This window comes from Salvelinus alpinus, chromosome 6 (genome assembly GCF_045679555.1).
Source record: "Salvelinus alpinus chromosome 6, SLU_Salpinus.1, whole genome shotgun sequence".
Lineage (NCBI taxonomy): Eukaryota > Metazoa > Chordata > Actinopteri > Salmoniformes > Salmonidae > Salvelinus > Salvelinus alpinus.
Genome location: NC_092091.1, coordinates 42,259,095 through 42,282,078, shown reverse-complemented (window position 1 = coordinate 42,282,078; position 22,984 = coordinate 42,259,095). Strand labels below are relative to the sequence as shown.

At 43.9% G+C, this 22,984-nt stretch overlaps 1 protein-coding gene across 2 annotated transcripts in view; it reads left to right on the top strand.

The window, feature by feature from the left end:
* Positions 1-22,984, top strand: part of LOC139578720 (3',5'-cyclic-AMP phosphodiesterase 4B-like) — a 313,071-nt gene that overhangs the window by 116,805 nt on the left and 173,282 nt on the right. Inside the window, exon 1 of one of the 2 annotated variants that reach the window (XM_071406685.1) lies at positions 11,708-12,009. The exons of the other annotated variant lie outside the window; for it this stretch is intronic. Coding sequence (XP_071262786.1) covers positions 11,777-12,009 — 233 coding nt within the window. The 5' untranslated portion in view covers positions 11,708-11,776. Of the gene's footprint in view, positions 1-11,707; positions 12,010-22,984 lie in introns of those variants that run through there. 2 annotated transcript variants of the gene reach the window in all.

Here is a 22,984-nt window from a genome sequence, read left to right as displayed (position 1 = left end):
GCATCTCGCCCACTACCTCTCACTGAGCCTCCTTCATTCCCCTGCCTCACTAGCCCTCAGGCCACCAGCCTCTTATTAATGCCTCTCTTGCCTCCTTCCCCCTACATCCCTACTCTCCAGGCCTCTCACTGAGCCTCCCCTACTTCAGCACATCAGCCCCCTGCCTCCCCAACCAGCCTGCCCGGTAACCCTCCTCGGTACATTCACTGACACCCGGCGGTTCACTCTACAACATAAAGGCCAAGGAAGCATGAACTAACTAACGCTTGCCAGGTAGGCTGTCACATAGGGTTTCTCACACTGCAGGTGGTGACATAGCTGTGAATGAACAAACACAGAGGTACAGCAACACTAGGGGTTATGGTGTTTGGTCTCCCATAGCTTTCACACAACAGGATGAGGCTGCAGTGCAGTAAAGTGAGATAGATGTAAATGAACAATGTACAGGAACAGTAGGGTTTATGGTCTCCCATGGCTTTCACTCAGCAGGGGAAGGACACAGCTATATGTGTTTGAGACTGAGTTTAACATTGAAGATATAAAGTCCCGCAATCCATCTCTCTTTCTGTGGACAGATACAACAACTGTATATGTATATATCTTTTTGGTGGTTCCACACTATGAATCTGTAAACAGCAGGGCAACGTGGGATAGCGGGTGTGAAATGATGGAGGGACAACAAGACACAAACCAACTAGCGCTACCGTTCACACCTCTGATTAAATCAAATCAAATCAAATTTTTATTGGTCACATACACATGGTTAGCAGATGTTAATGCGAGTGTAGCGAAATGCTTGTGCTTCTAGTTCCGACAATGCAGTAATAACCAACGAGTAATCTAACCTAATACACACAGTGTAAAGGAATGAAAGAATATGTACATAAAGATGTATGAATGAGTGATGGTACAGAACGGCATAGGCAAGATGCAGTAGATGGTATCGAGTACAGTATATACATATGAGATGAGTAATGTAGGGTATGTAAACATATAAAAGTGACATTGTTTAAAGTGGCTCATGATACATGTATTACATCAAGAAGCAGTAGATGGTATAGAGTACAGTATATACGTATGAGATGAGTAATGTAGGGTATGTAAACATATAAAAGTGACATTGTTTAAAGTGGCTCATGATACATGTATTACATCAAGAAGCAGTAGATGGTATAGAGTACAGTATATACGTATGAGATGAGTAATGTAGGGTATGTAAACATATAAAAGTGACATTGTTTAAAGTGGCTCATGATACATGTATTACATCAAGAAGCAGTAGATGGTATAGAGTACAGTATATACATATGAGATGAGTAATGTAGGTTATGTAAACATATAAAAGTGACATTGTTTAAAGTGGCTCATGATACATGTATTACATCAAGAAGCAGTAGATGGTATAGAGTACAGTATATACGTATGAGATGAGTAATGTAGGGTATGTAAACATTATATGAAGTGGTATTGTTTAAAGTGGCTAGTGATACATTTTTTACATCAATTTTTACATTATTAAAGTGGCTGGAGTTGAGTCTGTATGTTGGCAGCAGCCACTCAATGTTAGTGGTGGCTGTTTAACAGTCTGATGGCCTTGAGATAGAAGCTGTTTTTCAGTCTCTCGGTCCCTGCTTTGATGCACCTGTACTGACCTCGCCTTCTGGATGATAGCGGGGTGAACAGGCAGTGGCTCGGGTGGTTGTTGTCCTTGATGATCTTTATGGCCTTCCTGTGACATCGGGTGGTGTAGGTTTCCTGGAGGGCAGGTAGTTTGCCCCCCGTGATACGTTGTGCAGACTTCACTACCCTCTGGAGAGCCTTACGGTTGTGGGCGGAGCAGTTGCCATACCAGGTGGTGATACAGCCCGACAGGATGCTCTCGATTGTGCATCTGTAAAAGTTTGAGTGCTTTTGGTGACAAGCCAAATTTCTTCAGCCTCCTGAGGTTGAAGAGGCGCTGCTGCGCCTTCTTCACCACGCTGTCTGTGTGGGTGGACCAATTCAGTTTGTCCGTGATGTGTACGCCGAGGAACTTAACTTACTACTCTCTCCACTACTGTCCCGTCGATGTGGATAGGGTCGTGCTCCCTCTGCTGTTTCCTGAAGTCCACGATCATCTCCTTTGTTTTGTTGACGTTGAGTGTGAGGTTATTTTCCTGACACCACACTCCGAGGGCCCTCAGCTCCTCCCTGTAGGCCGTCTCATCGTTGTTGGTAATCAAGCCTACCACTGTAGTGTCGTCTGCAAACTTGATGATTGAGTTGGAGGCGTGCATGGCCACGCAGTCATGGGTGAACAAGGAGTACAGGAGAGGGCTCAGAACGCACCCTTGTGGGGCCCCAGTGTTGAGGATCAGCGGGGTGGAGATGTTGTTACCTACCCTCACCACCTGGGAGCGGCCCGTCAGGAAGTCCAATACCCAGTTGCACAGGGCGGGGTCGAGACCCAGGGTCTGGAGCTTGCTGACGAGTTTGGAGGGTACTATGGTGTTAAATGCTGAGCTGTAGTCGATGAACAGCATTCTCACATAGGTATTCCTCTTGTCCAGATGGGTTAGGGCAGTGTGCAGTGTGGTTGTGATTGCGTCGTCTGTGGACCTAGACTAGGTCGTCTGTGGACCTAGTCTCTTATGTCTCTCTGGAATGCTACCCATGCTCGGATTTCATCTACCTTGTTGTCAAGAGACTGGACATTGGCGAGTAGTATGCTCGGGAGCGGTGCGCGATGTGCCCGTCTCCGGAGCCTGAACATCACGTTCACAAGACTCAAGGCAAGAAACTAACAAGGAAAGCGTTGTATTGAGAGAATATAAAAGCATGTAATAAAACAATATACAGTAAATGTTCATATAGGCATATATCAACTAATTAAGCATTGAAAGGGTTGGATTTAAGTGAATTGTTATTGAATGTTTCAATTATTATAGAATCCTTATCAGTCTTATATCAGCTATGGATTTTGAACGCAATTTAACAAACCATTTTTGTATGGACATCGCTTTGTGCACGGGGCATTGTCATGCTGAAACAGTGAAGGGCCTTCCCCAAACTGTTGCCACAAAGTTGGAAGCACAAAATTGGCTAGAATGTCATTGTATGCTGTAGCATTACGATTTCCCTTCACTGGAAGTAAGGTGCCTAGCCCGAAACATGAAAAATAACCCCAGACCATTATTTATCCGCCACCAAACTTTACAGTTGGCATTATGCATTAGGGCAAGTAGCGTTCTCCTGGCATTCGCTAAACCCAGATTCATCTGTGGGTCCACCAGATGGTGAAGCATGATTCATCACTCCAGAGAACACGTTTCCACTGCTCCAGAGTCCAATAGCGGCGAGCTTTACACCACTCCAGCCAACACTTGGTATTGAGCATAGTGATCTTAGGCTTGTGTGTGGCTGCTCAGCCATGGAACCCATTTCATGAAGCTCCCGACGAATATTTATTGTGCTGACGTTGCTTCCAGAGGCAGTTTGCGAGTCGGTAGTGAGTGTTGCAACCGAGGACAGACGATTCTGACGCGCTACGTGCTGAAAGTTGACCAGGGCAATTCTAGCAGGGCAGAAATTTGACGAACTGACTTATTGGAACGGTGGCATCAAATGACGGTGCCACGTTGAAAGTCAAGGAGCTTTTCAGTAAGGCCATTCTACTGCCAATGTTTGTCTATAGAGTATACATGGCTGTATACTCGATTTTATACACGTCAGTAATGGGTGTGGCTGAAATATCCGAATCCACTAATTTGAAGTGGATTTTGTATATACAGTGCATTCAGAAAGTATTCAGACCCCTTCCCTTTTTCCACATTTTGTTACGATACAGTCTTATCCTAAAATACATTTTTTGAATTAAAAAATGTCCTCGTCAATCTACATATAAGACCCCATAATGACAAAGCGAAAACACCTTTTTAGAACTTTTTGCAAAAGTATTAAAAAATAAAAACCATATATTCCTTATTTACATAAGTATTCAGACCCGTTGCTATGAGACTCGAAATTGAGCTCAGGTGCATTCTGATTGCATTGATCATCCTTGAGATGTTCCTATAACTTGATTGGAGTCCAACTGTGGTAAATTCAATTGACTGGGCATGATTTGGAAAGGCACACACCTGTCGATATAAGGTCCCACAGTTGACAGTGCATGTCAAAGCAAAAATGAAGCCATGAGGTCGAAGGAATTGTCATTAGAGCTCCGAGACAGGATTTTGTCGAGGCACAGATCTGGGGAAGGGCACCAAAAAATGTCTGCAGCATTGAAGGTCCCCAAGAACACGGTGGCCTCCATCATTCTTAAATGGAAGAAGTTTAGAACCACCATGACTCTTCCTAGAGCTGGCCGCCTGGCCGAGATTCTCTGGTCTGAATGCCAACTCTTTGGCCTGAATGCCAAGCATTACGTCTGGAGGTAACCTGGCACCATCCCTACGGTGAGGCATGGTGGTGGCAGTATCATAATGTGGGAGGTTTTTCAGCGGCAGCGACTGGGAGAGTAGTCAGGATCGAGGGAAAGATGAATTGAGCAAAGTACAGAGAGATCCTTGATGAAAACCTGCTCCAGAGCACACAGGACCTAAGACTGGGGCAAAGGTTCACCTTCCAACAGGACAACGACCCTAAGCACACAGCCAATACAACACAGGAGTGGCTTTGGGACAAGTCTCTGAATTTCCTTGTGTGGTACAGCCAGAGTCCGGACTTGAACCCGATCTAACATCTCTGGAGAGACCTGAAAATAGCTGTGCAGCAAGGCTCCCCATCCAACCTGACAGAGTTTGAGAGGATCTGCAGAGAAGAATGGGAGAAACTCCCCAAATACAGGTGTGCCAAGCTTGTAGCATCATACCCAAGAAGACTCGAAGCTTTAATCGCTGCCAAAGGTGCTTCAACAAAGTAATGAGTAAAGGGTCTGAATAGTTGTAAATGTGATATTTCAGTTTTTTTAAACTAAAAACCTGTTTTTGCTTTGTCATTATGGGGTATTGTGTGTAGATTGATGAGGGAAAAAATTATTTCATCCGTTTTAGAATAAGGCTATAACGTAACAAAATGTGGGAAAAATCAAGGGGTCTGAATACTTCCCGAATGCACTGTATAGTGTAAGTGGTAGTAGTTCTTTAACAATTACATGTATACAGGGAACAGGTCAGTGTGGCAGCAATTCTCAAACCTTTAAATAGCGACTTCCTTTAAAAATCAACAAATCGCTTTTAAAACGGCCTATGTGGCGATATGAGTCAGAAACAGTTATTCTAGTGTCAAAATTGACTAACAAGTGTAAATAGGAAAAATGTTGTCATAAAGTTGGTCTCGTCTAAACGGAGTTTGGAACATCTGTGCGTCATACCGGGTAAATGAAGGTTGGGTTTTGATTTGACGATGAGCATTTGCTTCCTTACATGGGGTGAACAGCTGCGGAGACTGCTCTCTATCCAATAGCATAGACAGTGAGACAGACTTGCCCAGCAGCTTCAACCGTTTACATAAGACACGACCATTAACCAAATGCGGAATCGGCCAGGAAACACACCTCCAAGATTGAAGTGTTGTTTTTCTTATGAGCAACAAAGAAACACGTGCCGATCGGTGTGTTCAGTGGCTCATTAATGGTTGAGTGTTTCGCCATGTCCTTATTGATTTATTTTGCCCTGTAGTCACTGCCGGTTTAGAAGCCTTTGTTAAACCCTCTACAGATGCAAGTGATTTTTATTTCACCTTTATTTAACCAGGTAGGCTAGTTGAGAACAAGTTCTCATTTGCAACTGCGATGTGGAATGCTGTGATGTATAATTACATTTTCACGGTTAGAAATTGCTGTCATTTTATTACAATACAATTCAACAACAATTTACTGTATTGCCATTTTGTTGTATATTCACTGCGGCATTCTGTAAATGGTGGTGCATTGTGGCAAAAGGGCAAAGAATCGCTGGCTCATTAACATATTTGGAGGCGTGCCTTGAAGCTGGCTTTATTTGCTGCAAGTGTTAGTGAGAACGCTGTACTAATTGAACTGATATGTGGAAGTAGTGCCCTAACATTTGAATGTATATAAGGGAGAGATCAGAGTGACAGCGGTTCTCAAATCTCTAATGATTGAATGTTAAACCGTGTCCTTTTGGGCTGTTTTACCTTGTAATCATGACCCGTTTGGAAGCCTTTGTTAGACCACTTGACGTCCAAGTGAAATAAAACGGGACATTTTAATAAATGTGCTGTAATATATAAACACCTATCAGCCAACCCGCTTGCGCTAATCCCATGTAATTACTGTAAGATACCAACATTATTACAGTAGCATTTGCTTCGTTACAGTATAGTAGGCTAATTTTACAGTATTGTACTATGTCATTCCTCTTCATTTTACAGTAATTTACAGGAAGCTGGGGGAAAGTTACTGTGAATATTACAGTAACTGACGTTGCACTAGCCAGAGATGGGATGGGATTGGTTAATTGTTCAGCTAGCTACATATCCAAACAAAAGAGTCCACTATGCAAGTAACCATTTCACTGTACCGTTTACACCTTCTGTATCCTGTGCATGTGACAAATAAACTTTGATTTTATTTGACATAGTGTGTGTTTACCAGAGACGGTAATGTGAAGAACAACATGACCTGCACCAAAGTCAAATTAAGATATAACGTTAGGCCAACGAGACAGTGTCCAAGTTCTAAAATTCTCCGGTAGAATGCCCTGATTTTATTTTGACACACTCACAACCGTAAACTCTTTTCTGTAATTAGCTTGCCATTAAATTGTAAATAACGATCTTGTTGTTTATTTTCCAGTGATAATTAATACAAATGAGCTTTTGTTTTAGTTGCGTGGTTTGCTAGATTGAGCTATACAAAATTCATTTTTTAAATTGCTGGGTTTATTGGTGTTAAAAGATACCAGTTATGGTATTTTGGATCACCACGCTGCTGAAGTCATGTAGCCTGTCGTTTTTTTGTGTTTATACTTTTTCATAACGACAACGGCAAGTTTGATGTCGGACAACAATAGAATGTTCATGTTGTCACTGCGACAACTATATACAGACATATCGATAGATGTAGTATAAACCAGCCTTTAGTCTTGAAATCTTTGGTTGTTTAGTACAGTACAGAAGTCAATCCATTTAGCACATGGCGTCACATGTGAATCCTTAAAGAGATGGGTGGGGCTAAGGCTTAAGAGGGTGTGAACGATGTAGAATGGGTGTAGAAAAAGCGAAGCTCTCCAGTAGGTGTACCAAAGCATTCAATGGCCATTTTCTCAAAAGTGGGGTTACAAGTTGATCAACTTTCAAAGCATAATTACTATCCAATTGTTCCTCAACTGTAGTGTATTATATACAATATTCTAGTCTCTACTTTTATCCAATGTAAAAAACACAATTTCAAGTTTTGCTACATAAGACTGAATCGAGCCGGTCGGTCAGATTTGTATTATAAAATACAAAATATATGTATTCTAATTCAACTTTTACAAAATAGGCTTCATGAATTGTAGTTCAGGTCAGTAAAATACAAATTACAAAATAGGATTTGAAACTATTGAAATACTTATGTCAGAAATAGTGCCCCGTCGTTGGCACTAGCTACATGCACTGTAAATCTGCAACAGTTTACTAACCACTGTGCTTCCAATAATGTACTGTTAATTCTAGAAATGTAGCATGTTACTGTAGTCAGGTGTTCCAGTAATATACTGTAAATGTGTGTTACCGTAGAGGTCCTGTAAATCTACAGTAATTGACTGGCTTCTTGGCTGCCAGTCATTTACTGTACATTTACAGTAACCTACTTGCTACTGTGCTGCTTGTCTTCGGCAGTGACATCTAGCCAGGGTAGATGATGTTACACAGTCTATGCGTTTCTGATTACGTCATTGAGTGACAGCTAGCCAGGGTAGATCCAATCTTAGAGGAACCCATGGGTGACTCATACAGAGAACAACACTCCGTGACGGAGACGAGCACTGGAGCAGCTGATCGTTTGTTGATTTTTCACTCTTTCTTTCTCCTCTCATTTTTATGTCTCTCTCAATTTCGTTTGTCTGCCAGCTTCTATTATTGTATTCTGTCCTGCTCACAGCCTCACTCCTTGCCCTCTCTTTCCCTTTCCCTAGCTCTCTTTCAGTCAAAATGTAATTTTATGGGCTCCTTGTTACAGTGTATTTGCACATGTAATTACACTGTAACAAGTATTGTGATTATTTGTAATAATTCATAGTTACACTGTACTAACAACATGTAACTGGTGGTAATTGCAGTCTGTAATTACAGAGGTGTAAAAATGAATGCTTGTTACCATGCTTGTTACAAATGTTCAAGTTTCTGATAGCATCTGAACGCCCATTTTTCAGCCTGTGCAAACCACATTATAATTGTTAGCCAAATGAAAACAAACCACCTCATTGACACGACTCTGCTATTAAGCCTGGTTGAACAATGGCTTATACATGCGCAAACATGGTCACAAGACAATCTCTTATTTCATCGTATAACCTTGCAAGGGTTTCACAGTTGAAGAACAATCTCACTTTTGAATGGGAATGCGTTGCTGCACTTATTTATTTATCCCGGGAATTAAGGCATCACGTCAAGGTCTTCCCATCTGCGCTCGAAATAACGACGACCTCGAACGTGCTCACAATTTGTGTTGACCCTGATTTCTGGTATATCATCAACATAAATCAATTACAGTATAACAAGTGTTGAATTTCATGTTGTATAATTACACAAAATCTGAATAGTTCACATGCCTGATATTAGTGTGCGTTCCTTTTGTTGTTGTAAGTGCCCTTTTTAATGTCGCACGCTTCCTTCTCCTTCTGTACTCCCCCTCATGAACATCCCCTGCCCACCTTACATCTTCCCTGTCTACTATACCCATGTGGAAGAGGTCCTACGTGTTAAAACACTTATAAATAGTTTTTATGTTCACTGACAGTGTACTATAATGGTCTCCCACCAATACATTGTGATATGTATATACTTCATGCATTTATGAACTTTTTATCTGTTGATTTGTGAATGCTGTACATGCTATCTAGTTACTGTACTTTTCTCTGTACATGTCGTCATTGGGCTAACATGGCTATTCATGTCCCCTTTTGTTAATCTGTACTTTACAGAGGACTTGGTGCATAAAGACACTTCATTTATGGACGTTGTTTGTTTCTTTTATCGGGTATGTCACGTGTTTTTGTGTTATGATATTTTGATGTTCTTTTACTGTTAGTTTGCAAGTGCACATCATGTACCAACTGTACAAAACACCTGGCTGTTATTTATGAAAGTTGGCTAGCCCAGGCCCATAGGTTACGCTGTACATTAGCTATATTTTATACTGTACATTGCAATATATGGTGTCGTTGTCAACCAAGACCGTTGTTATTCTTATTTTTGCCCTCGCTACTGTGCTCTTGTGGAAGAGAGGAGTCGGTGCATAAGGGCACCACAACATTCCATCTGTGGATGTTGTTTGTTTCTTTATCAGAATAAAAGATCAACAACAACCCTGATCCTTTGGTCATATGTAAGCCGATCAAAACACAACTCGGAGGCAATCGACACCGGTCACAACAGCATGTTTCTGCACTCATTCAGCAGTTCTTACCTGATGAAGTAGACTCCCGTTGTATGTTGAATGTTCTATTCCTGAAACTGAAGTTGAAAATGATGCTGCCATTGCTTCCTGTTGACACATATTGATAAATAAATAGCCAGATGTCCAAACACAGTTTTAAGGTGTCCAAATCAATAACCAATATGCAGAGGTATTTTGAGATCTATTGAAAACATGAACATAAAATGTACTATCTACACATACTGTACATATGCAACAATAGTCATTCTTTATTTTTGTCCTTATAAAAGCACCTTATACACTGCACACACCAAAAAGCCTGTTGTTGTGTCAAGTGCCAATACATCCTCATCGATATGATACGGGGGTCACCAACACAGAAAGAGGAATGCAACACTTGTTTTGTCAATCGTTCTATCGATTCCAATGAAGTGTTACCAAAATATCTTATTTCCCCTCTCTCTCGTTCTCTCTCTCTCTCTCTATTGTTCTCTCTTTCAATTCAATTTCAATTTCAGGGCTTTATTGGCGTGGGAAACATATGTTTACATTGCCAAAGCAAGTTAAATAGATTCTAAACAAGAGTGAAATAAACGCAAAGATTTTTTTTACAGTAAATTGGCAGATATGTCGTTCTTTTTCAGTAGTCTGCCTGGTATCTGTGGGGGGTAATCTCATGGCTAGATGAGTTTTTGCCTCCTCCTTCACAGCACAAGAGGTTTAATTACATGGCTGTCTGATTGTGAATGACATACATAGATTGTGATGGAATGTTCTCTGAGTGTGTGTGTGTGTCCTTCATGCACTTTGTCGATGTGTCACTATGCAGACTATGCTGGGCAATTTGTTACTATGAAGGGTTGCTGAATTCAGTTGTGCAATCCTATCTGTATTTGCAGTGTTTGACAATGCGTTGGGTTACTATGCACTCTGTCGGAACAGGTGTGTGTGTCTGCGTGTGTGCGTGCGCTCATGTATGTGTGTCTATTTGCGTTCGGCAAAAGGTCATATTATTATGATCATTACAATTCAGATTCAGCCACATCACCAAGAAACATGGCAACCTGTCCCTGTCCTTGCCTGCCTGTCGTCAAAACAACCAGCAGCCAATCAGAGCCTGGGGGGGGTGGCCTGTTGAAGCTGCGTGCTAGCACTGAGCCTCTCATGTTTATTCTGAATGAACAGTGGAGCATGTGACTCTCCGCATCCCAATCGCACAGCTACCCTCTCAATCCACTGTCCTGCTGTGTGTGTGTGTGTGTGTGTGTGTGTCTGTGTGTGTCTGTGTGTGTGTGTGTGCGTGTGTGTGCGTGTGTGTGTGTGTGTGTGTGTGTGTGTGTGTGTGTGTGTGTGTGTGTGTGTGTGTGTGTGTGTGTGTGTGTGTGTGTGTGTGTGTGTGTGTGTGTGTGTGTGTGTGTGTTTGTTGTGGGGGACCTAGCCCTGGAACACAGTAGCTGTCAGAGAGAAGAGGAGGGAGTCTGCCTCTCTAGGAGTGTCTGCCTGAGGAGGGTAGCCGTTGATAAGGGGCAAAGAGCAGAGCAGCTTGCAGGCCTGCTGGTGAATTTTTCATTAGGGAGATTCTCTACACTGAATGGACTGAGAGAGTGGAGGGAGGGAACGCTGCCGGGTGTGCACGTTACAGACACACAACGACAGGCAGACCCAGCAGGAGAGAGAGAGAGTGACAGAGAGAGCAAGAGAGTGAGAGAGAGAGAGAAAGAGAGGTGGGGAAGAAAGAGAACACAGGAGCAGTATTCTTCTTCTCCCTTGGAAGGAGGACTAAGACTCTACTAGCACCTGTTGAAGTGGAGAGAAGAGAAGAAGAAAATACTATAATCATTGCCCTCTGAGCTTTGAGGAAGACTCGCAAAAGAGAGAGAAGATACAGAGAGAGCGAGAGAGGACTCTGGTTGCTAATCCCTGAAGCTGAGAAGGAGCGAGCACAGAGAGAGAAAGAGCGAGAGAGTGGAGGCAAAGCCACACACACTGTGTGAAAGCAGGCATTTGTGTGCATGTGTTAGTGTATTAGCCTCAATCCCTTTGCTTCCCTCCAGCCCTCGGCTCTGCCTGCCTGTGCATGCCATAGCCTCTGCCAAAGAGCTAACGAAAGAAAGGACAAGAAAAAAAATCGAAATTGAGCGCGGGTGTCCATCCGAAAGATTCCACTGTATTCCTTGTCTGTCCATCAGCATGTCATCCAACGAGCTGAGTGCTCCGGACGCTGATTCCGGATGCATCAGGACCTTTAAAGAACACATGCACCTGGAGCTGGAGCCCCCCAAGCTGAACACTGGCCAGGGGGGGAAGCGGGGCGCCACCTCGCCCAAACTATCCCCCCGCAGCTCCCCGCGCCTCTTCCGCAGGCTCATGGTCAACAAGGGGGGAATCCACCACCGTCGGCGTTTCACCGTGGCTCACACCTGGTAAGGAGGACTGACAGGGGAGATGGGGAAGGATGAATCATCAAATAAATAATACATGCGATTTAGCCAGTGCTTTGATCCAAAGCGACTTACAGTCATCCATGCATACATTGTTGTATGGGTGGGGAATGAGCCCACAATCCATGGTGTTGCAAGCGCTACGCTCTACCAACTGAGCCACGGAGGGAGGGAAGAGCTTGGGGCTGGGAGGGTGGACCCTGGACTGTGCGTGGACAAGGTTAACTAATATGGCTCTGAGATGGAGCTACTGTTATGTATTGATAGAGGGGGTCTGTGGCTTTGCTAGAGGGGCGCAAGGGGACTGTGTGTTTTGAGGAATGTCTTGACGTCTTGATAGTGAACGTCACGTCTCCTTCCACTTTGCTCTGTTCCACACGCAGTGCGTGATGAGGATCGGGGTCCTACTGTGTTGCGTGTGGTGTGTGTGTGTGTGTGTGTGTGTGCGTGCTTGTGAGATAGCAGGGTGTTTCAGGTGGAGGAGTGAAGGGCGTTATGCCTGTTTGAGCTATGGGTCTATATGGAGCTGGGTTTGGAAGCATACTCCTCTGCGATCTCTCGACACAAGCCTGTCTGTGTGTCTGTGGATGTCAGCACGTGCGTGGCATGTCTCTGTCTGTGTTTGTCTGTCTATGTGGATGTGAATGTGTGTGTGCGTGCGTGCATGTCTGTTTGTGTGTGTGTGGAATGGTGTGGATGGCTGGATTGTGCAGCTGTGTGTGACACATCCTTTTATGTGGGATATTACAGTGCATTCGGAAAGTATTCAGACCCCTTCACTTTTTCCACATTTTATTACGTTACAGCCTTATTTTTCCTCATCAATCTACACATAATACCCTATGATGACAAAGCAAAAACACGTTTTTAGAAATGTTGGCATATTTGTTAAAAATAGAAAACTGAAATATCACATTTACATAAGTATTCAGACCCTTTACTCAGTACTTTGTTGAAGCACCTTTGCTCGCGATTACAGCCTCGAGTCTTCTTGGGTATGATGCTACAAGCTTGGCACGCCTGTATTTGGGGAGTTTCTCCCATTCTTCTCTGCAGATCCTCTCAAGCTCTGTTAGGTTGGATAGGGAGCCTATCTGCACAGCTATTTTCAGATCTCTCCAGAGATGTTCGATCAGTTTCAAGTCCGGGCTCTGGCTGGGCCACTCAAGGACATTCAGAGACAGGTCAGGTCCTGAGCGCTCTGGAGCAGGTTTTCATCAATGATTTCTCTGTACTTCGCTCCGTTCATCTTTCCCTCGATCCTGACCAGTCTTGTCACGCCCTGGCCATAGAGAGGCTTTTATTCTCTATTTTGGTTAGGCCAAGATGTGACTAGGGTGGGCATTCTAGTTTCTTTATTTCTATGTTTTCTATTTCTTTGTGTTTGGCCGGGTGTGGTTCTCAATCGGAAGCACCTGTCTATCGTTGTCTCTGATTGAGAACCATACTTAGGTAGCCCTTTTTTCCACCTGTCTTTGTGGGAAGTTAACTTTGTTTGATGGCACATTGCCTTAAGCTTCACGGTTTGTTTTGGTATTGTTTATTGTTTTGTTGGCGACATCTACTATTAAAAGTATGTACTCTCACCACGCTGCACCTTGGTCCTCTCCTTTCAACAGCTGTGACAAGTCTACCAGTCCCTGCCATTGAAAAACATCCCCACAGCATGATGCCACCACCATGCTTCACCGTAGGAATGGTGCCAGGTTTCCTCCAGACGTGACACTTGGCATTCAGGCCAAAGAGTTCAATCTTGGTTTCATCAGACCAGAGAATCTTGTTTCTCATAGTCTGAGAGTCTTTAGGTGCCTTTTGGCAAACTCCAAGTGGGCTGTCATGTGCCTTTTACTGAGGAGTGGCTTCCATCTGGCCACTCTACCATAAAGGCCTGATTGGTGGAGTGCTGCAGAAATGGTTTTCCTTCTGGAAGTTTCTCCCATCTCCACAGAGAAACTCTGGAGCTTTGTCAAAGTGACCATCGGGTTCTTGGTCACCTTCCTGACCAAGGACCTTCTCCCCCGGTTGCTCAGTTTGACCGGGCTGCCAGCTCTAGGAAGAGTCTTGAAGGCCACTGTGTTCTTGGGGACCTTAAATGCTGCAGAAATGTTTTGGTACCCTTCCCCAGCTCTTGGAGCTCTACAGACAATTCTTACAACTTCATGGCTTGGTTTTTGCTCTGACATGCACAATCAACTGTGGGACCTTATATAGACAGGTGTGTGCCTTTCCAAATCATGGTCAATCAATTTAGTTTACCACAGGTGGACTCCAATCAAGTTGTAGAAACATCTCAAGAAGCATCAGTGGAAACAGGGTATTAAAGGGTCTGAATACTTATGTAAATAAGGTATTTCTGTTTTTTACCTGTACGAAATTTGCAAAGATGTATTAAAAAAACAGTTTTTTCTTTGTTATTATGGGGTACTGTGTGTAGATTGATGAGGATTTTTTATTTATGTAATCCATTTTAGAATAAGGCTGTAACATAACGAAATGTGGAGAAAGGGAAGGGGTCTGAATACTTCCTGAATGCACTCTATGTATAGAAAGCATAAGGACTCCATAGGGACCATAGGGGGGGTTTGTGACCCACAGCGAGACAGGCGTTGAAGGGTTTGATGTTGCATTGACTTACAGCTGTGAAGAAAGACCCTTGCTGATGTCATGTGTTATTAGATGGCAATGTAATAGAACATCAAATGTTTAAGAACCCTAATGGCTGTAATTTGCAATGGTTCACACGCCCAAATAGGTTCACTATTTCAAGCCCCAGAAACACATTGTGCTCATGCATATGTCTTAGTCCAAGTGGGTGACTGCAACGTGGAAGTGGATGTGTTTCAATCACCTTGACATCTGTCGTCTTAAACCTTCCTTATAGTCGAATGCAGTGGTAGTCACTAATTCTGGCCAGGGAGCCCAGAACTCAGAACACTGAGAGATCCACCACCTTACCAGTTGAACTGCAAATTGACATGACATACCTCAATTACGTTGTTTCGCCTGCTCATGCAATACTTTCAATAGAAGTGAACTCCAAATATAGCACATAAAACAAATGGTGATGTATACACACCCCAATTGAAGAGCATGCTTAATAGTCTGATGAGTGGAAGTGTACCTGTTGCTCCTCGACTCTCCTCATAAAACCATGATAATGTGTTATAAACACCCCTATCTAAGCGTAACGTACTTAATAGTCTGATGAGTGGAAGTGTGCCTGCTGTTCTTTGACTCTCTGTATGCAATATTTGTACATTGACATGGCAGTCTGGGTATGCATTGGTCAGCCTGTTCCTGTGTTTGATTTTTCAAAATGTCATTTTTCAAAATGTCAACTCACAAGTCATAAAAAAGGACATGACCTTTTGCATGCACTGCTTCAGAGCTGGGTACGCTGTGTCAGGGACCATCATTAGTGGGAAAGACCTGTTCTCAGCTCAGCTATCAGGGTGTCATTTGCCTCCAGTTCAATAACCTCACATTCCACTGCAGCCGTGTCTTTTTCTTTTTGCTAGCTTGTCCCTCATCGTTTGTGTGTGCAGGTCCACTAGCTTCCTCACCATCACCCTCCTCGTTTTCCTGTTCAGTTCTAGTGGCAGGTTGCTCATTTCTGTTGCGTTTTCTGATTGTGCTTGACTACTACATATCGGTCCATTTTATATGTTCATTGCCAGGTAGTTCACTCACTCACTTTGATGCGCCCCAAAACATGTGCATTCGAGTGGGATACACTGCCGCTTCGCTTGGCCCTTCGCCTCCCGCCTCCGTAGCTATCCGCTTTGAGGGCGACGCAACAGTTTACTCAACCTCACCTTGATGCAAAGCTCAGTATCTATCATATACTGCCACCTATTGGATGAGCGAAATAGTGCCGTTTATGTTTGTGAGATTTAACTGCTCAGAATCTATTTGAGATTGTGCTGTATTTGGTAGTCTCACATGTACAATTGTAATATTACGCGAACCGCCAATTAAGGCTCTGAGACACGCAATGACTATGCCTGCTCTAATACCTCAAAGGGGCCAGTGCTCAGCTACACACCGGCATGAAAAGATACTATAGTATGCTATGGTATAGATACTATAGTGTTCACTGTAGTGTTTTTTTGCAGACTAAAGTTACTGTAGTGTTGCGGACATGATTGTATTGTAGTGTTGCAGAAATGACTGTATTGTACTATAGTATTTGCAGATTGCTATAGTATAAATACGGTAGTAAACAAAATTAGTATATACTGTACTATAGTATAGACTGTATTTATACTACTGTAGTGTTTTTGCGGACATTCATTACTGTAGTATTTACTGTAGTGTTTTTGCAGTCTGTAGTATACTTTAGTATTTACTAAAGTATTCTACAGTATACTACAAAATAATATAGTAAGTACTGCTCATGATCGAGCGATACTACAGTGTGTAGTATAGTATTCTACAGTGTACTACAGTTTACTATAGAGCTCTATAGTAAGTACTGTAGTATTCCATAGTAAACTGCAGTATTTTTTCACGTGGACAGTCACATGCTGAAATAGACACTGGGAGACACCCAATCTCTCTCATATGGCTCTGCAAACAATGATACCTTGCATCATTCGCATTCTACCAATTGGCCTAGGGTGGTTTGAATAGGATCCAGCAGGATTGGGCCTGTATCAGATTTGCTGTTGTGGAATAAACAAAGCCTTTCAGTCAATGAAACTGGATGTGGATATTCAATACTCTTTCGTATTGTGTTGTAGTGATGACATGGCTATATTTCAGACAAAGAGAAATGCTGTCTATTGAAGGTATGAGAAACCTCCGGGGAGCCGACCGGTGAACTCAGTTGCATCCTCTGACCATTCTCCCTGCATTCAGACAAAGGCAGCTGTGTTTGGGTCAGTGTGGCTCTGTGGGGTTCTGCGGCCATTACGTGTCAACCAGGAGCACAGTGCCTCTCCACCTCTCCCACCCTGCACTCTAACAAGCTGCTACGTTAATGTTTAATGTGCAACCCGAGGTAACTAGGTTCCCCCACTGAGAGAGACTGCATTAGAGAGAGAGAGAGCGAGCGAGAAAGAGGGGAAAAAGCATTATAGCACCTGTACATAGAGTGCATTACACCACTTACAGAGATGGGGTCAGAGACACTCGTGGAGACATTCTAAAATGTCAGTAGACATTCTGTAACATCAAATAGAGCCACTGCACACCAGAGGTATAAGGTTCGGCACACAGCCCCCGGCTATGTCTCAGTTTAAATGTCACAACTAATATCCCTTCTACAAAATCCATGCCACCATGACCTGGTATTGTGTTGTTTCCTTCCTCTGCACTTTGTCTCGAGCCATTTTCACAACCACATTGTTATAATGGACAGCCGCGTCCAAAATGGAACCCTATTGCCTATACAGCCAAATGGGCCCTGGTCAAAAGTAATGCACTATATATGGAAATGGTTCCATTTGGAAGGCAGACTTAATTAATCTCTAACAGAGTGTTGTTATCTGAAGTGTCAGGTGGTGTTGTGGTGGTGTTGTTGTGGTGGTGTGTTGCCCCCGGCTGCCCTCACTGCGTTGTGTCGTGGGAGTGTTGACTGAGCACTCTACTCTAACATTACTCTGGTGAGGGTTGTGTTACAGAGCCCCTGAAGGCTGCAGAGAGACAGGGAAAGGCAGAAAGAGAGATACCTCATTATCTGAAAACGACTTGTGCCTGGGTGGGGGTTTTCACATACAGTCCAGTCCTCTTTAAAGTGAACTCTGGTGTAAAAAAAAAAATGATAAAGCGACAGAACTCTGTTTTTTGTATTCACACGCCCTTGCCTTTGAATGAGGACTCAACTCTTTTACCAGTTCACTTCACCTATTTTGTGGTCCGAGTATTTTGCATTCACCAAAATAATTTTCCAACATTCACTCATTGCACTCTGAGTGCAGGACAAGCCATTCCCTCAGAACATGTTATCAGACAGATACCTACATACATGTTGGAAGCAAATAGATTGCATTTAGTTAAAAGATGAGTCCTAATAATTGTAATCAGAAGATACTATTAAGAGGTAAATATTATTGATAACAGAATAAATAGCAGAAAAATAACTGCAGATTAAATAAGGCTTTAATTGAAAATTGTACACCCAATGTAGGCTACTGAGTTTGTACCCTATGTTGTGATTTTCACCAAATATACTGAACAAAAATATAAATGCAATATGTAAAATGTTTCATGAGCTGAAATAAAAGATCCCAGAAATTTTCCATACGCACAAAAAGCTTATTTCTCTCTGTACAGAAACCCAGCCTAAAACCCCAAACAGCAATCAATGCAGGTGTAGAAGCACGGTGGCTAGGAAAAACTCCCTAAAAAGCACAGAACCTACGAAGAAACCTAGAGAGGAACCAGGCTATGAGGGGTGGCCATTCCTCTTCTGGCTTTTCCGGGTGGAAATTATAACAGAACATGGCCAAGATGTTCAAATGTTCATAGATGACCATCAGGGTCAAGTAATAATAATCACAGTGGTTGTCGAGGGTGCAACAGGTCAGCACCTCAGGAGTAAATGTCAATTGGCTTTTCATAGCCGATCATTCAGAGTATCTCTACCGCTCCTGCGGTCTCTAGAGAGTTGAAAACAGCAGGTCTGGGACAGGTAGCACGTCTGGTAAACAGGTCAGGGTTCCATAGCTGCAGGCAGAACAGTTGAAACTGGAGCAGCATTAGGGCCAGGTGGACTGGGGACAGCAAGGAGTCATCAGGCCAGGTAGTCCTGAGGCATGGTCCTAGGGCTCAGGTCCTCCAAGAGAGAGAGAGAAAGAAAGAGAGAAAGAAAGAGAGAGAGAATTAGAGAAAGCATACATAAATTCAGAAAGGACACCGGATAAGACGGTGAAATACTCCAGATATTACAGACTGACCCTAGCCCCCCGACACATAAACTACTGCAGCATAAATACTGGAGGCTGAGACAGGAGGGGTCAGGAGACACTGTAGCCCCATCCGACGATACCCCCGGACAGGGCCAAACAGGCAGGATATAACCCCACCCACTTTGCCAAAGCACAGTCCCCACACCACTAGAGGGATATCTTCAACCACCAACTTACCATCCTGAGACAAGGCCGAGTATAGCCCACAAATATCTCCGCCACGGCACAACCAAAGGTGGGGGCGCCAACCCGAACAGGAAGATCACGTCAGTGACTCAACCCACTCAAGTGACGCACCCCTCCTAGGGACGGCATGGAAGAGCACCAGTAAGCCAGTGACTCAGCCCCTGTAATAGGGATAGAGACAGAGAATCCCAGTGGAGAGAGGGGAACCAGCCAGGCAGAGACAGCAAGGGCGGTTCGTTGCTCCAGTGCCTTTCCGTTCACCTTCACACTCCTGGGCCAGACTACACTCAATCATAGGACCTACTGAAGAGATGAGTCTTCAATAAAGACTAAAAGGTTGAGACCAAGTCTGCGTCTCTCACATGGGTTGGCAGACCATTCCATAAAAATGGAGCTCTATAGGAGAAAGCCCTGCCTCCAGCTGTTTGCTTAGAAATTATAGGGACAGTAAGGAGGCCTGCGTCTTGTGACCGTAGCGTACTTGTTGGTATGTAATGGCAGGACCAAATCGGAAAGATAGGTAGGAGCAAGCCCATGTAATGCTATGTAGGTTAGCAGTAAAACCTTGAAATCAGCCCTTGCCTTAACAGGATGCCAGTGTAGAGAGGCTAGCACTGGAGTAATATGATAAAAAAATGTGGTTCTAGTCAAGATTCTAGCAGCCATGTTTAGCACTAACTGAAGTTTATTTAGTGCTTTATCCGGGGGGCCGGAAAGTAGAGCATTGCAGTAATCTAACCTAGAAGTGACAAAAGCATGGATTATTTTTGCTGCATAATTTTTGGACAAATGATGCAATCCATCCACCTGACAGGTGTGGCATATCAAGAAGCTGATTAAACAGCATGATCATTACACATGTGCACCTTGTGCTGGGGACAATAAAAGTCCACTCTAAAATATGCAGTTTTGTCACACAACGCAATGCCACAGATGTCTCAAGTTTTGAGGGAGCGTGCAATTGGCACGCGGACTGCAGGAATGTCCACCAGAGCTGTTGCCAGAGAATTGAAGGTTCATTTCTCTACCATAAGCTGCCTCCAACGTCGTTTTAGAGAGTACGTTCCAACCGGCCTCACAACCGCAGACCACGTGTAACCACGCCAGCCCAGGACCTCCACATCCGGCTTCTGCACCTCGTCGTCTGAGACCAGCCACCCGGACAGCTAATGAAACTGTGGGTTTGCACAACCAAAGCATTTCTGCCCAAACTGTCAGAAACCGTCTCAGGGAAGCTCATCTATGCATCATCCTCACCGGGGTCTTGACCTGACTGCAATTAGGCGTAGTAACCGACTTCAGTGGGCAAATGCTCACCAGGAGAAGTGTGCTCTTCACGGATGAATCCCGGGTTTCAATTGTACCGGGCAGATGACAGACAGCGTGTAGGGTGAGCGGTTTACTGATTTCAACAGTGCGAACAGAGTGCCACTTGGTAGAGTTGGGGTTATGGTATGGGCAGGCATAAGCTACGGACAACGAACACAATTGCATTTTATCAATGGAAATGTGAATGCACAGAGATACCGTGACGAGATCCTGAGGCCCATTGTGAGGGCATTCATTCGCCGCCATCACCTCATGTGTCAGCATGATAATGCACGGCCCCACGTCACAAGGATTTGTACACAATCCTTCCTGGAAGCTGAAAATGTCCCAGTTATTCCATGGCCTGCATACTCACCGAGACATGTCACCCATTGAGCATGTTTGGGATGCTCTGGATCGACATTTAAGACAGAGTGTTCCAGTTCCTGCCAATATCCAGAAACTTCGCATGGACATTGAAGAGGAGTGGGATAACATTCCACAGGCCACAATCAACAGCCTGATCAACTCTATGCAAAGGAGATGTGTCGCACTGCATGAGGTAAATGGTGGTCACACCAGATACTGACTGGCTTAAGGTATCTGTGACCACCAGATGCACATCTGTATTCCCAGTCATGAAATCCATAGATTAGGGCCTAATGAATTTATTTCAATTGACTGATTTCCTTATATGAATTGTAACTCAGTAAAATCTTAGGAATTGTTGCATGTTGCGTTTACATTTTTGTTCAGTGTATACTGAACAAAACCCCACAAGCGAATAAACAGTTTATGAAGCTCTCTTTGCCTATTGATTACATATTGAAAACAAGTCATCTGAATTAAAAACTTTCTGTGTGTCCCTGAAAACCTCTAATAAATATCCCAAACCAGCACAAGTTTTTTCTGCGAACCTGCATATCATCATCTCTTCTCCTTTGTGGAAGCAATGGGAGGGGTATTGCAGGGGAAATGGTGTTGCAGTAGTCTAGAGTGTGGTGCAGGAATAATGACAAGCGAACATGGGGGAGCTTTGTGTTCACATTGCCATAATAAAAAGGGAACCGTACCGAGGATTTTAAGCAAACCGAACTCAGGCCACCTCTCGATATGGTCTTAGTTCGGTTTACTTTCTGTGGCTCTTTTGAGGAGTATGAGTTCCTTTGGAGTGTTTACACTGGACCAAAAAATAAAGCTGAGTTCACAAAATTGTCTGAAAGGGACCAAGTGTGAAAACACCCTAGGGACTTGGTACTGGGTGCTCACTGTGCCTCTGCTAAAGGCCTACAGGTGAGGAGGGCACAGGGGTATGGGGTTAGAGGGGGTGTAGGGGGCACATGGGGAAAGAGGGGTGAAGAGGACATAGGGGTCATATGATGGACAAAGGGCTACAGGGGGCATATGGGGTCTTGTGCGCATCTCAGTCTCTGAGGCAGGGCCTCTCCAAAGGAATTAATATGTAATGGCTGTCTGTCTCTCTGAGATTCTCTTGTATGGTCAGGACCAAGTGTATGGTCAGGACCAAGAGCGGTTGTGGTGCCAAGGTATCGGGTGAAGATGAGATGATGTAAACTGAATGTGTGTGTTTGTGTGTGTGTCTGTTGGGGTTTCGAGCCTCTCTCTCATCCTCATCCACCCCTCCTGCATCCAGTCTGACACACTAATGTTCCTGTTTACTCCTGCGCATAATGTCCTCTCTCTATGTTTTGGGGTCTGTCTATGAATAAGAAGGAGCTAATCTCCTCTCTGTGTGTCTCCTCTTAACCAGATGCTCTGTCTCCCCTCTGTCTGCAGCCCCCCTCCCCAGGGGGATGTATCTTTACTGGTTTGTTTACCCTAGACTCTGGCATGTCACTTCTCATTTCTCTCCTCCTCCTCTTCCTCGCTCACTCGGCCCGGCTCAGTCCATCACGCTCTAGCTCTCTGTTTCTGCTCCCTGAGCCAAGCGAACCTACTGGACTGGAAAGCAGAATATTCCGGTTGGTAGGAGTAGAGGAGTAATGGGGAGGGGGGATCTTGGAGCATTGTTCCTGTCTCAGGGAAGCTCGGGGGCAGACACCAGTGTGTGTGTCAGGGAAGCCAATACCGAGCAAGATTTTTCAGATTGGTAAGGAAATTACTTTAATGTCAGGCACTGCTCAGAACTGGAATTGTTCTCGTCACATTTCAGTGCTGTTTAATTATTTCAGCTCAGTGGCTAAATTCTCTCAATACAACCAATATACACTTAGTGTACAAAACATTAGGAACACCTTCCTAATATTCAGTTGCACCCTCTTTTGCCCTCAGAACAGCCTCAATTCATCAGGGCATAGACTCAAGGTGCTGTAAGTGTTCCAAAGCGATGCTGGCCAATGTTGAATCCAATGCTTCCCACAGTTGTGTCAAGTTGGCTGGATGTCCTTTGGGTGGTGAGCCGTTCTTGGCTGTCTACCATACCCTGTTCAAAGGCACTTAAATAGTTTGTCTTGCCCATTACCTCTTTGAATGGCACACTTGTCTCAATTGTCTCAGGGCTTAAAAATCCTTCTTTAATTTATCTCATCCCC